Source organism: Triticum aestivum, chromosome 4D (assembly GCF_018294505.1).
Source record: "Triticum aestivum cultivar Chinese Spring chromosome 4D, IWGSC CS RefSeq v2.1, whole genome shotgun sequence".
NCBI classification, from domain to species: Eukaryota; Viridiplantae; Streptophyta; class Magnoliopsida; order Poales; family Poaceae; genus Triticum; species Triticum aestivum.
The window spans coordinates 96939075-96952323 of record NC_057805.1 but is presented as its reverse complement, the minus strand read 5'-3'; the positions used below and the strand labels follow the sequence as shown (position 1 = coordinate 96952323).

The 13249-nt window shown below is 44.8% G+C and overlaps 1 protein-coding gene and 1 long non-coding RNA gene across 5 annotated transcripts; both read left to right on the top strand.

Moving 5' to 3' along the window:
* The first annotated feature begins 944 nt into the window (after positions 1 to 944).
* On the top strand, positions 945 to 6366 carry LOC123096461 (signal recognition particle 54 kDa protein, chloroplastic). The gene is made up of 15 exons (XM_044518203.1): positions 945 to 1210; positions 1325 to 1430; positions 1816 to 1883; positions 1976 to 2077; positions 2302 to 2454; positions 2536 to 2613; positions 2780 to 2905; positions 3381 to 3483; positions 3874 to 3974; positions 4425 to 4562; positions 4652 to 4795; positions 4933 to 5008; positions 5670 to 5755; positions 5845 to 5970; positions 6073 to 6366. Exons 1-15 carry the CDS (start codon positions 1040 to 1042, stop codon positions 6157 to 6159), a joined length of 1665 nt encoding a protein of 554 aa, XP_044374138.1. The 5' UTR covers positions 945 to 1039; the 3' UTR covers positions 6160 to 6366.
* A 926-nt stretch (positions 6367 to 7292) lies between these two features.
* LOC123096459 (uncharacterized) lies at positions 7293 to 10237 on the top strand. Of its 4 annotated transcripts, none has more exons than XR_006446606.1 (5): positions 7293 to 7482; positions 7597 to 8207; positions 8290 to 8369; positions 8463 to 9319; positions 9401 to 10237. It is a non-coding gene; the product is annotated as an uncharacterized lncRNA (long non-coding RNA). The 4 variants fall into 4 exon arrangements; XR_006446605.1 differs by having other exon boundaries at positions 7597 to 8369; positions 8463 to 8999; positions 9094 to 9319; XR_006446607.1 differs by having other exon boundaries at positions 7597 to 8369; positions 8473 to 9319.
* The last annotated feature ends 3012 nt before the right edge of the window (positions 10238 to 13249 follow it).

Genomic DNA, 13249 nt, shown 5'->3' with positions numbered 1-13249 from the left:
CTCTCCTTGTCTTGATCCTTGAATCCCTTATTCCTAGGGGATCTTCACATCCACCTCCTTCTCTCTGATCTCCACATATCTCTCCCTCGTTCGTGGATCTCCTGCGTTCGATCATCGATGAGGTGGGATTTGCTCCTCTGCGAGATCGTCACTGTATCGCCTCCAGACCCACGGCGCAAATAACGGAAGTCATTTCGCCTATTCACAGGTACTTTACATGATCACGTCATGTGGCACTCGCACTCCCATCCACAAGCGACAATGAGTTTGTAAAGGTAAAGAAAATTTTGCTCAATTATGAGCTTCAAAGTTGTTGCCTGAGTGTTTGATCTCACATGATTGTATTTGTACGTCCACCACGGGGAAATATCAGGTGCTCTCATCCTTGGGTGCTCCCCATGCTCCAACTAAAAAAAATCAATTTTAAATGTTTCAAAAAATTCTGAAAAAATGTGAATGTTCACAAGGAATGTGAATACAACTCCTAAAAATTTCAGGTCCAAACTCTAAATGAACATTGAGAAACAAAAATATGAAATCTAGCATGAATAGTGCCATAAAAAGACAAAAACAACATTTGACGTTATTCACATAAGAATTTGTCTTTTTTGTTTCTCGATGTACATTTCGATTTTGGACCTGGATTTTTTAGGGTTGTAGTCATATTCCTTGTGAACATTCATATATCTTTTTACATAATATTTTAAACATTTAAAATTAATGTTTTAAAATCGGAGCATGGGAAGCACCGAGCACCTGAATATTGCCCCCTCCATCACTATCGTTTTTGTTTTTTTGAGAATTACCCCTATCGACCTTTTTTTTAGAACCCCCTATCGTTTTTTTTAGGGAACCCCCCTATCAGTTTTTTTTAGGGGTACTCCCCCTATCAGCTACGGCCCTCGACTTGATGACGGGGCCGTTTCATGGGCTATCATGGTCAGCATTTTTCCCCAGAAAGGCCCAGTTAGAGCAACTTCCTCTTATCCTCCTCGTTGCTTGGCTCGCCTCGCCTCCGCAGAACGCTCCGCCCTCTCCAATGGAGGCCACTGCCACACTCACGCTCTCTTCGTCTCCCACCGGCGCCCGCCGCTCGCCAGCCAGGCCCACCGGCGCCTCCCTTCACCTCCGCCGCGTGCCCACTCTCTCATTCCACCTCCGCGGGGCCCAAGGTCCCGCTGCCTTCCGCGCCCTCTCTTCCCCGTTCCCGGTTCGCTCTGAGCATCTGCAACTTCCTAGCTTCTTCCCTCCGAGAACGATCTCGACCTTATCTCTTTTTGACCGGATGGTTTTCTTACCTTGTTACGGTTTGGGACGCCCTCAGGGATGCAGGAGGAGGAGGCGGGGAAGCGGGATGGTTGTGAGGGCGGAGATGTTCGGGCAGCTCACCACCGGGCTGGAGTCCGCGTGGAACAAGCTGCGAGGCGTCGGTGAGTTCGCTTCTTTTAGTTTACCCATACACTACACGTTTGCTTCTCGCCTCATGTGTGGATTTTGTTGCTGTCATAAGTAATGCTCTGGTTGCAATGTGTTGAACAGAGTCGCATTCAGTTTTCCTCCCAAAAATATGTGTGATGTGTCTAATTGTGTATCAGATTGACAGAGTCTTATATGCAACTGTGAAGTTCTAGATTGGCTATCTATGAAGTGAATTTTTTTTTGTGTAACTTTGTAATGTGTGGATCGTTTTGTCCTAACGATCCAATGCAGTAGGCAATTTTCATGCTTGATCAGCGACGCTGACTGCACCCTCTGTAGCTTTGTTATAAATCATGATTGTAAATATAACGAGGGAAATGCCTTTTGTGGTTCAAGATCGACTGACAAAGGAGAATATCGCTGAACCAATGCGGGATATTAGAAGAGCACTTTTGGAGGCAGATGTATGTCTCATCTCTTTCAGTACATGGCTTTCTTGTGGAGCTATATTTCTACTTTTTTGTCTTCACAATCTAATGCGCACCCTACTTTGCAGGTAAGTGTGCCAGTAGCAAGAAGTTTTATCGAGTCCGTTACTGAAAAGGCTGTAGGCACTGATGTGATCCGGGGTGTCCAACCTGAGCAGCAGTTAGTGAAGGTATACTCAGATCCGAGGATCCTAGAAAATTATAAATTACATATGTGACAAATTTACTATGTATAGTTGCATAGCCATTATTGACGGGTGCATATTATTGTGCATGCAAGTGACCTTAATTGAGGAATTTATTGATTGTTTTGGACTAACTGAATGTGGTCTTCCCAGTGTAATACTATGTGTACTTCTAGCTCTAGAGGACTAACAAGAGTTAAATGATGTAGGTTGTGAATGATGAACTTGTACAACTGATGGGTGGAGAGGTGTCAGATTTAGTATTTGCAAAAACTGGCCCAACGGTTATCCTATTGGCAGGTCTGCAAGGTGTTGGGAAAACTACCGTCTGTGCTAAGCTTGCCTTCTATCTGAAAAAGATGGTGCATTCCTGAGCTTTCTTCTTTAAGCATTTTCCTAAGAGCCCAGGCCATCAGTGCTTATAAACCAGACTCAGGTTACAGGGGAAGAGTTGTATGCTGGTTGCTGCAGATGTTTACCGGCCTGCTGCTATTGACCAACTCACTATTCTGGGTAAAAAGGTACACATAGTGAATTGATCTTTTCACTGCCGTATTGAGTTCGAAACGTTTTCTTGCTAATAAGTGTGGCTACCTTCGATTCAAATGACTCTAGAGCTACCAGTAATGCATATCTATTTTTCCAAATTTTGAAATTAAAACTACAGTTACTTTTGAATGTTGATAGGTTGGTGTACCAGTTTACTCAGAAGGAACGGAAGCAAAACCTTCAGAGATTGCCAAGAACGGTTTGAAAGAAGCAAAGAGCAAGAAGACCGATGTAGTTATAGTGGATACTGCTGGAAGATTGCAGGTAACTCTTATCATCTAATTATGTTCCTCGGTTTGCTACAGTCATGGTTCTAAAACAGTCCTGTACCAGTTTTCACCAGCTGACTTAATTTCATACACAGATATTGGGCACCAGATCATAATCATGTCGAAGTATGGAATTTTAGATATATGATCAAACTGCACTAGTTTTTAGTAGTAATTTATAAGTCTGTAAAAGGTCAAAATCTGTTTGAAATGTTTATTTTGGATTAAATGTATATGTTTGTTTTAAACTCAGTGTAGTGGTTCAACTAAAAATGTTCATTCTAGTATAGTATATTTAAACTTAAATGTAAAGATAATCTGTTATGAGACGAGTTGGTGTGAAAAATGAGATATGATAATTTTTGATGGGTACTCTATTTAGCCTTAAATGGCGGAGCTAGTGTGTCTTTCTGTTACTTCAACTGTGTTTACTCAGCACAACCGATACCAGCTAATCTTTCTATCATTAGGTAGATAAAGCTATGATGAATGAGTTGAAAGAAGTAAAGAAAGCAGTGAAGCCTACAGAAATTCTTCTTGTGGTTGATGCTATGACTGGCCAAGAAGCTGCAGGTTTGTTGTTGCTTGTTGTTCTATGAGTAGTTTAGGGCTCTGGATTCATCATTTCATACTTGGTTGGATGTAAGTAACTTACCTAATGCAGAAAAAGAAATTTGCATTTTCAACTTTGACTATTGCAGCACATATTAATGTATACATGCCGTGTATTTGGATTTGGGGGTCCCATATTAGTCATGTTTCATCTACATGTATATAAGAGCCATGTTTGGTCCAATTGTCTTCGTTCAGTTTTCCTTACAATTTATTGTGTTCTTTTCAAAGGAGCAGGATCATGCTCCCTGTAGTAGCAGGACTTGCCATTCTGAAACTTTTCATCTGTTTAAACTCTTCGTCATCTGCTAGAGTCACACTGTTACTTACCCTTACTGATTTTTTTATCAGCATTGGTCGGCGCCTTCAATGTTGAAATTGGTATAACTGGTGCTATACTGACAAAACTGGATGGTGACTCCAGAGGTGGGGCAGCACTAAGTATCAAAGAGGTCTCTCAACTTGCAAAACTTCGTCCATTTGGTGTGACCATCCAGATTCTTAGTTCTGTCTAAACGAACTACTGATTTCTAGTAATGCATAGAAGGCACTATAATTATTGTGTCCATACATTTTGGTTTTATTTGATCTTTCAATAACTGGCAAAAAGGCATTATGACACAAGAGTTGATAGACCCATAAATTCAATGAAATAATGTATGTAGCGGGGGGGGGGGGGGGTTACATAAGTTATTTTACTTATTCTCAGGATTTACCTTTTCCTCCTGTATAGGTTTTTCATTGTCAATTTTGTACAGTATAACAGAAAAGTACACGATTGAGCAAGGTTAAATAATAAATGTTCAGTGTTTACGTGTGTTATGGCTATATTAGCAAGCTTTCTGTCTTTGTTCCTTTTGTTAGCATGCATATGAAAAATATGACAATGAAGAACTCTGCAGGTGTCTGGAAAGCCCATCAAGTTCATAGGCCGAGGAGAACGTGTTGAGGATCTTGAGCCTTTCTATCCAGATCGTATGGCGCAACGTATCTTGGGAATGGGAGATGTACTTTCATTTGTTGAGCAAGCACAGCAAGTGGTAAGTATCTTTCTGTGAAATGCAATTTTCCTTGTGTCTTTCATTAAACAATGTCATATTTATATGGTGTAACATACTGCTGCAAGTAGATGAATCAAGAAGATGCTGAGGAATTACAGAAGAAGATCATGAGTGCAAAGTTTAACTTCAATGATTTCTTGAAGCAAACAAAAGCTATTGCACAAATGGGTTCGTTCAGTCGTATAATTGGGATGATTCCAGGCATGAACAAGGTGCGAATATGAATTCTGTACCTAATTTATTACATTTCCTTGGAACCAGTCTTCTGAATTGACTTTTTGCCCCTTATGTTCAAGATATAAATTTTATGTTATTATTAAGACCACAACTCTTGCCGCATTTTGAGTAGGTTACTCCAGCACAAATCCGTGAAGCTGAGAAAAACGTGAAGTTTATGGAGTCAATGATCAATGTGATGACTGCTGGTATGTATAATCTACACTCAGTTCACATCATGAAGATATGGTGATTTTTATTTTCTTACATATTATGTGTAAGCCTTTAATAACAGGTTGGGTCAATTGTGATTAATATTGATCTGTGGATTCGGTAGTTTGCCAGTAGTTCGTACTTGCTTTGTTACAAAATATGAAATGATGTGAATATATAGACTGAAGTTCATTGCCAATCAACTATCTGTTTGGTTGGTGTTCTGATGTCCACAGGTAGTATCTTAAGTTGCTGTAGTTTGAAATTATCCTGCTTTGGAAAACAAACATGGTTTTCCTTCTTTTAATTTTTCATGAAATTTGTATGCTTTTCAAAAAAAATAGTCTGATGAGGGAATCATTCATGTGGCATCTAACTTTTTTTTTTGCGGGAAAAACTTCCAATCTATTCATCTTCAATCATGATAGTACAACGAACACTAGAAATATCATGTGGCATATAACTTGGTGAGGTGAGAATCGAGGGCCACCATCAAAATAAACATTTTGCAGTTGCCATAGCTGGGACAATGCCAGTTGTGCGTGCCAAGTTCATCGATGAAAAGACGTACCAGTCCTAAAAATAATTTGGAGCATGATTTCGACGGAGTGTTGTCATGAACATTTGCCCAGCACTGATTATGCTGACTATGTTCAGATGAAAGGGAAAGACCAGAGTTACTTGCTGAGTCACGCGAGAGGAGGAGAAGAGTGGCCAAGGACGCTGGAAAGACAGAACAGCAGGTTCCGTTGTCATTTCGTTGCCATTTGATCTAGTAGCATATAAACCACGGAACCTCATGGAGCTAAACTGAACATTTTCTTGCTATCAGGTGAGCCAACTAGTATCGCAGCTTTTCCAAATGCGCACTCGAATGCAGAAGATGATGGCTGGCATGCAAGGAAAAGATACACCCGACATGGAAAATCTCGCGGAGTCCATCAAAGCCGAAGAACAGGTCAAGGCACCACCCGGGTCAACAGACCAGGGGCGTATTACATGTGTCGTTATTGTGTCTTGTATATGAGTTTTAATACTTTGTGCAACTGTGATCATTCAGGCTGCCGTGGCTACTGGTAAGCGCAGGAGGAAGTACGGCAACCTGAGGCAGCGGGACCTGGACTCGATGCGCGGTTACCGCCGGTGAGACGTGGCTGGCCATGGGGGACACTGCCAGTTGAACCCAGTACGGACATATTTGAGATCTCTAGCTGCAGCTTGCAAGTAGTGACAACATATGTGTATCCGGCCTTGCTCTGTGTATCAGATGTATATTTGCTGTGTAAGTTCCAATGAACCGGGAGTGAGTATTTCTGTGATCTTCAGAAAATGCATGGTTGCTTTTTCCCCCTTCCGTCTTGATGATTATCACTGAGAACAGAATAGCTAACCGGAAGGTCCATTGTTGTTACACATCTGTATTGTCGTTGTTGCTTTATTGTGTAGTCCAAACGCATTGTCGTGGGATAATGGATAGAGTACAAAACATGTTCTGGTTTTTGCAAACAGAAACTAATCAAACAACAATAGCATGCATGGAATTGGGCACCTGCCAGATGCTATATGAAATCTAGAGTTCTTGGAGATAATGCAAGATGAATTCGATCGGGTGGTGCATTTCGAGTACTCGGGGTTTGCTTAGACTTGATCTTGAGGGTGGAATTCCATGATATGACTTTGGGTGTAGGATCCGGTGTCTGTGCCACTTGTTTGTTGTTCTTTTCTTGGAGGTGTTGCTTTTGAAGAACCGCTCTCGTAATTTGTGTGTTGTCATGAGATAGTTGGAACCGATGGTTGTTGATGTACATCTTTAATCGCTGTTTTTATCGCTTTGGTTTTGTTTTTTGTTTTTCTCTCCGCCTAGGCATAGTTTCGGTCTAGTATGACTCGGCTCTTTGCTGGTGAGACCATTTGTGTGTGCGTGTGTGTGTGCGCGCGCTTGTTTTGGCTGTGTGCATTCAAACTATGCAGATACCGGGTGTTGCTAATTATAATTGTATCCCTCGATGCTATATTATGAGTCAATCTGAATAAGGAAGGGGCAATTCGGTGCCCAGGTCCAGATGCACCTGATATCCCAGACGTTGGTTCATGCGTTGGGATGCTGGAAATTGCTACTGCAGCGTCAGAGCGCGTGCGCTGGAAATTAGTATACGATGAGTAAACAGTGTTGTACGGTGGGTCCGTTGCGTAGGGCGGCGGGTGTTCCGTCACGAGTTTATGCTGAACCGTGGCACAGGGCGTAAACGAAAAGCTGAGCCGTCGTAGACGACTCCTGACACGTGTGAATGTGGGATCGGCATGAGTCATTGCGCATGGGGTGTGAACGCTTCTCGTTCTTTGGGATTTCTTTTGGCGGAAACCCTCTTGAAAATTTTGGTGGCGGCGACGAGTACTCCGACCGACGGCAGCAGATGGCCGGACGCGGACCTTCGAACGGGATGGAGTTTCTACAAGATCCGGTGGACCGGTGAGTTTCAGTTGTTGTAAGAAGGTCTGTTGTTGACCGCTAGGATTCCATGGGCATGGATTTTGGGATTAATTCGTGTGCTTGCGTCGGCGGCGGCGCATGTGTTACCGGCAGGTTACAGTGGATGGAAGAGTTCGCCGACAACTTGGAGCTTCAGATCCGGTGGCCCTGGCTGTGCTGCCACCTCCGTGATCTCCCCGCCATGATCCGGCCGATTCCAACGGGGGCTCCGGATGTACACCTCATGTTGTCCCCTCAACCGCTGCAGTCAATTCGAATGGGGGCTCCTGTTGTGCGCAAGTTGTCGGCGCAGGACTCAAACACCCAAGTTGGGAAGAAACTAGACCAAGGAAGAATGCGTCCCCAGCGCAGTCGGTGCAGTCGACGGGGAAGGTGAACCCGGAAGCACAGGGAAGGTAAGTCAAGTTCAGTCATCTGTACCACAGGGAAGCACAGGGAAGGTAAACCCATGCGTTTGGTGAGGTGTTTGTGATTATTACCTTAATTTGAGAAGAAGACACTTACTCTAGTATAGAACAACTAATAATGCAATCAGCGTGTTGTCCAGAGTCAAGCTACCTTGATTGCAGTATTTTTGTTATTACTGGATAAATACCCATGCTTTCAGTCTCCGGCTGGGCAGTTGCTCCTCCAAACTCCTTGCACATCCCGCGTGAGCGCTCTTGAGCAATCCATACGGAAATTCGCTGAGGAGCTAAGAAAAGGTGTTGTAAAGCAGGAGTTAGGAATAAGTTTGACTCGTTGGGCGAGGCTATGACTTCTATAACCTTTATTCTTGCGAGATAGGATTTGGAATTTGCTATGGGAAAAGCAGATTAAACGCATAGAGGACCAAATCGATGCAGGAGATTGTTTGCGGATGTTCGGTAAGGACAGTAAAATTGTTTGACAAATTATATGGGCATCCGCAAGGGCCTGCTACTATGACGAACTGACAAGTGGCCATATTTTTAATCTAGGGAAACCCAGAAGCAGAGAACAACCATTCTTGCAGATGTGAGTGTCCGGCACTGATCAGGCTTCTACGAGCGGACGACAAGAGTTGGTTCATTACTGAGCATCATGAGAAACATAACCACTCAATGTCGCTAACTATGGGGGAGAAGGTGCATTGGCCATCGCAAAAACGCATATATTTGTATACTAAGGATCTGGTAAAGGCAGAACAATGTAAATCGAGGGAAAACTTACAGCATCATCGGAAGCTTTTTTGGGTCTATGGAAAATTTCCCTTTCACTAAGCAGACTTCGAGAAACATTTGTGGAAATATTAGTCGTGAGCAAGCAGAGGATGATGTCCTGAAAGTCCTCGATGCTTTCAGAGAGATACAAGCGGGTGACCCGGATTTCTCCTATCGGGTGCTGGCTGACAGCGAGAGCAAAATCAAGAATATCATCCGGACTAATAGGAAGCTCAATGCACATGTTCTTCAAGCAGTACATGAGGCTTCAATTTGATCGAGAGAGGGAGTTATGAAGAGAAAAGGACAATGATTGTGAGTTGACTTTTCAGAAGCTCTATCGCTTAAATCCATTTTCTTTGGACTATTTTTTGGATTGGTGTAGTGTATTGATGTTAGAGTGGTGCAGTCATGAAGACGAACCTTGCAGTAGAACGGCATGCGAACAGGTACATACTCGTGCAATGTTTTTGAGAAGTTTGGCCAAATCCTGTTGAATCTGGTTTATACAAGGTGACAGAGATCGAGAAGGGAAAGAGGTACTTGACGACACACATTAATGCTGCTAAGTGGGGAAGATGGAGTAGGGTTGTGTACAAGGTGACGATCAAAGACGGAGGGGCGGAATTTTGAGGGTATGTTCATTGCATCCTGTTTCATGCTGTAATGTGAGAGTGTAACAGAGTTGTAACTGAGTCTCTTATTTGTTTTGTCAGATAATGGATGGGCTTGACATTGAAGAGATACCTCAGAAACACATTGTGAGAGGTGGACGAAATATGCAACGGACATACTTCTGGGTAACCTAGCACATTACCACAAGGATAAAGCTGTGAGCCAGTCTTCCACATGGAGGTACTCGACTATGTACATTCAGGCCATGGAGTTGGTGAGGATGGTGACGCAAGTGCTGAAGTTTATGAGCACATGCCCCGTGGAATGAAGGCTCTGATGGTGAGTTGTGCCTGTTAGCAGAGAAGAGGGATGGACTTGGCTTTTAAGGCCGTCAGGCTGCATATACTGCTAGTAGAATGGTTGCAGATGGTGAAAGTATTGTTGCTGGAGGCATGGATGATGTGCAAATGCTTTTGCACTGCAAGGTCTTGCCCCTCCAGGGAAGATGAGGGGTGTCGGAAGGTCGACGAACAGTCGTGAGAAGGCGCCGCACAAGGGCCTAAGCAAGCGCGCACGATTCTATAGTACTATTTGCTGCTGGCAGCCTGGCACAGGAGAACTACCTGCCCTGAACGTGATCACGCACCAAAGCAAACCCCCGCAAGCTTGGAAAATGCACGAATTGCAGCCTCGAAGGTCACTGGCGGAACACCTGCACCAGGCCTCTTGGAGGCCATCAGTCTTGAAACTGTGCCGTACTCATGTAGCGTTTTCAGCATACAATTTGAGGATTTCTAATCATGTTCGTTGAGCTATGCTCCACGCTTGTTCCTCTTTGCCTTGTTCCCTATAACTTTGTATCATTAGGTTAGTTTGCCTTTGGTCTGAACATTTAAAAATTCAGTGCATTCGAGTGTATCAGTTGTGCTGTTGTTAAATCACATTTGTTTTGGGTTGGATTGTATTACTGTGAGAGAGCCAAAGTGCAGTGACATGATTATCATGCAGGTGTCCCTAGCAAACAGCTGCTGCTGGCATATTTATGACAGTACAGTGCCTCAGTACGGCTCAGAAATATTGTTGCGCCGTACATGCAAGTCCTGAGCCGTGCACGCCGTTGGGCCAACTACCCGTTATAATGACTGGGCGAGCTTCTATTTATACCTACAAATACAAGTGCCATACTGCTTATAATACATGGGGTGAAGCAAATCCCGAGGTGGCTGGATGGCTGTGATATAGGGAGCATCTGATTTCCGAATAAAAACACCCTTTATCGGAAAAAAGCTCACCGCAACTCTTAGCTTCGATTATCATTGTGTGGCCAACATCTTTGTGGTCGGCGGTGGAACAATTTTCTCTTCTTTCCTGAGTTGACGGAGTTTGGGTGTAGATTCCCGTGGTCTCCTTAGAGCGGCGAGGTTAGAGCTTCTCGCCGTACGTGCACAACGGCAAGATATGGTGTCAGGCACTTTAGATCGATTTAAGAGTTCAATGACGACGACGTTCTAGCGGTGGTAGTGGTAGTGCGGTGGTCCGAATACCTCGATGCAACTTTTATCGTGTTTGCTGATAATGGTTGTTCGGTGTTCCAGGGACCTTGATGTATTTTTTATTGTGTTTGCTGGTAGTGGTTGTTCAGTGGTCCGGGCACCTCAATGTAATTATTATTGTGTTTGGAATGCTTTGTACTTTCGATGAAATTTTATAATAGGTTTGCATCTTTTCAAGGTACATGGAAGGTCTAAAGGCTTTGTTGGTTTTGAGAATTATAAGTTGGTTTCGAGGTCTTGCGAGTTTCAACACTGAAGGCTTTGTTGTTGTTGTTGTCGTAGCCGTTTGTTGTGTCTTTTCCAAAAAAAAGAAGTCTTGGTAGGCTTAATGTTTTCATTTCGAATATGTTTTTAAAACTTAATCATGTACTTATATTAAGACAGGTAATTAATTCCCTCCACTCTCAAAATGCATGTTCCGTCCACTAAACACATTTCCCATTAACCCATGTAGACGGCTTCTACAGAGACCTTTCTCTGCCTCCCCTCGGGGAGGTCCTGCTGACAACATGGCCCTTACGGCCCCGTTCTCTGAGGCTGAGGTTTGGGCGGCTATCAAGGGTATGAACCCTTGCTCGGCCCCCGGTCCGGAGGGCCTTCCAGTGAAGTTCTTCCAGACTTTCTGGGAGGTTATAAAACCGGAGGTGATGGCCCTGTTTGAGGAATTCTTCATCGGGACCATCGACCTCACTAGACTTAACTTCGGGATCATCACCCTCATCCCCAAAGTCACCGGGGCCTCGGATATTCGCCAGTTTAGGCCGATCACCGTCATTAATGTCATCTTCCGCATCCTCGCGAAGGGGTACGCCATTAGGGTGGCCCCTATTGCTGATAGGATCACTCACCCTGATCAGTCGACATTTATTCAGGGCCGGTATATCCTTGACGGAGTCCTGGTTTTCCACGAAGCTGTAACACCCCGGATGTAACTTTCCATATTTGTAACTCCGACTCTTGCCATTTTTGGCTATGTGTTATGATATTCCCTTCGTGGTCAGGTTTTGTCTTTCGTTTTGCATTTTTTCATGTCATGCATTTTCATATCATGTCATCATGCGCATTGCATTCGCATACGTGTTCGTCTCATGCATCCGAGCATTTTCCCCGTTGTCCGTTTTGCAATCCGGCGCTCCTATCTCCTCCGGTGCACCCCTCTTGTTTTCTTTCGTGTGCGGGTGTCTAACGTTCTCGGAATGGACCGAGGCTTGTCAAGTGGCCCTAGTATACCACCCGGAGACCACCGGTCAAGTTTCGTTCCGTTTGGAGGTCGTTTGGTACTCCAACGGTTAACCGGGCATCCGCAAAGTCCATTTGTGTGTGCAGCAAAAACCCCCTCTAAAACCAGCCCAAAACCCACCAAACTCTCTTCCATGTCCTAGGTCGTTCGATCACGATCGTGTGGGCGAAAACCACACCTCATTTGGAGTCTCCTAGCTCCCTCTACCTATTTATATGTGAGACCCCCGAAAAACGAATCTCAGATCAAATCCTAGCTCCTTCCCCCGCCGCCATCGGACGTGTCCGGCGTCCGCCGGACATCTCCGCCGCCGCGTCCAGCCACTCGCGAGCCGCCACCTGTCGCCGCTGGATCCTCCACCGCGCCGGCCCGCCCGGCCCGCCGCGGGCCCGCCGGCCCGAACCGCCGCCTGCCCGCCGGCGCCCCTCGCCGTCACGCCGCCCGACGCGCCCGCCGCCGTGCCTTCCGCCACTCGCCGCCTCCCTCCGGCCGGCACCGCCGCCGCCGCCGGCCCCGAGGCCGCCGCCTCCTCCTTCCTCCGGCGCCCCTCCGGCCTCCCTCTCCTCCTCCATCGCCGGCCAGCAGCGCCCCCGAGCCCGAGCTCCTCGTCCTCGATCGGATCTGGACGAGGTACTGTAGCGTTGACTTTCCCCGAGCCCCGCTCAAAATTCCCAAGTCTTCAGTATTTTTGCATATGTGCCCTTGTTCATCAGTGTATAACTTCTTGCATGTAGCTCCATTTTGCGCGTGTAATATGTCAAATTGTTTGTCTCGCGATGCTATTCATTTTGTTCAATTGCACCATGTTCATTAGAGGTCATCTTGATGCCCAAATCTTTGTTGGAAGAGGGCTAGTTGCTGTTATCTTCTGGTTCTTATCAGAACTTGGAGATTTGTCATTTTTGTATCATTTAATCGGTGCATCTTATGGGCATGATCTCTACATGTGTTTTGTTGTATGCCATGCCATCTTTCCAGTGGCGTATTCCATGTATTTTTGTGATCTCTGTGGTGACTAGCACAAGCATGCAAAGTAGGCTCCGTAATGTTTCTGATTTCAGGGACTTAGTGAATTCTCTAAGTCTTTGTCTGCTGTTATTTTGTTGCCATGTAAACTTGATGCTACAGAGAGATCCATGAATATTTTGAAGATGTTT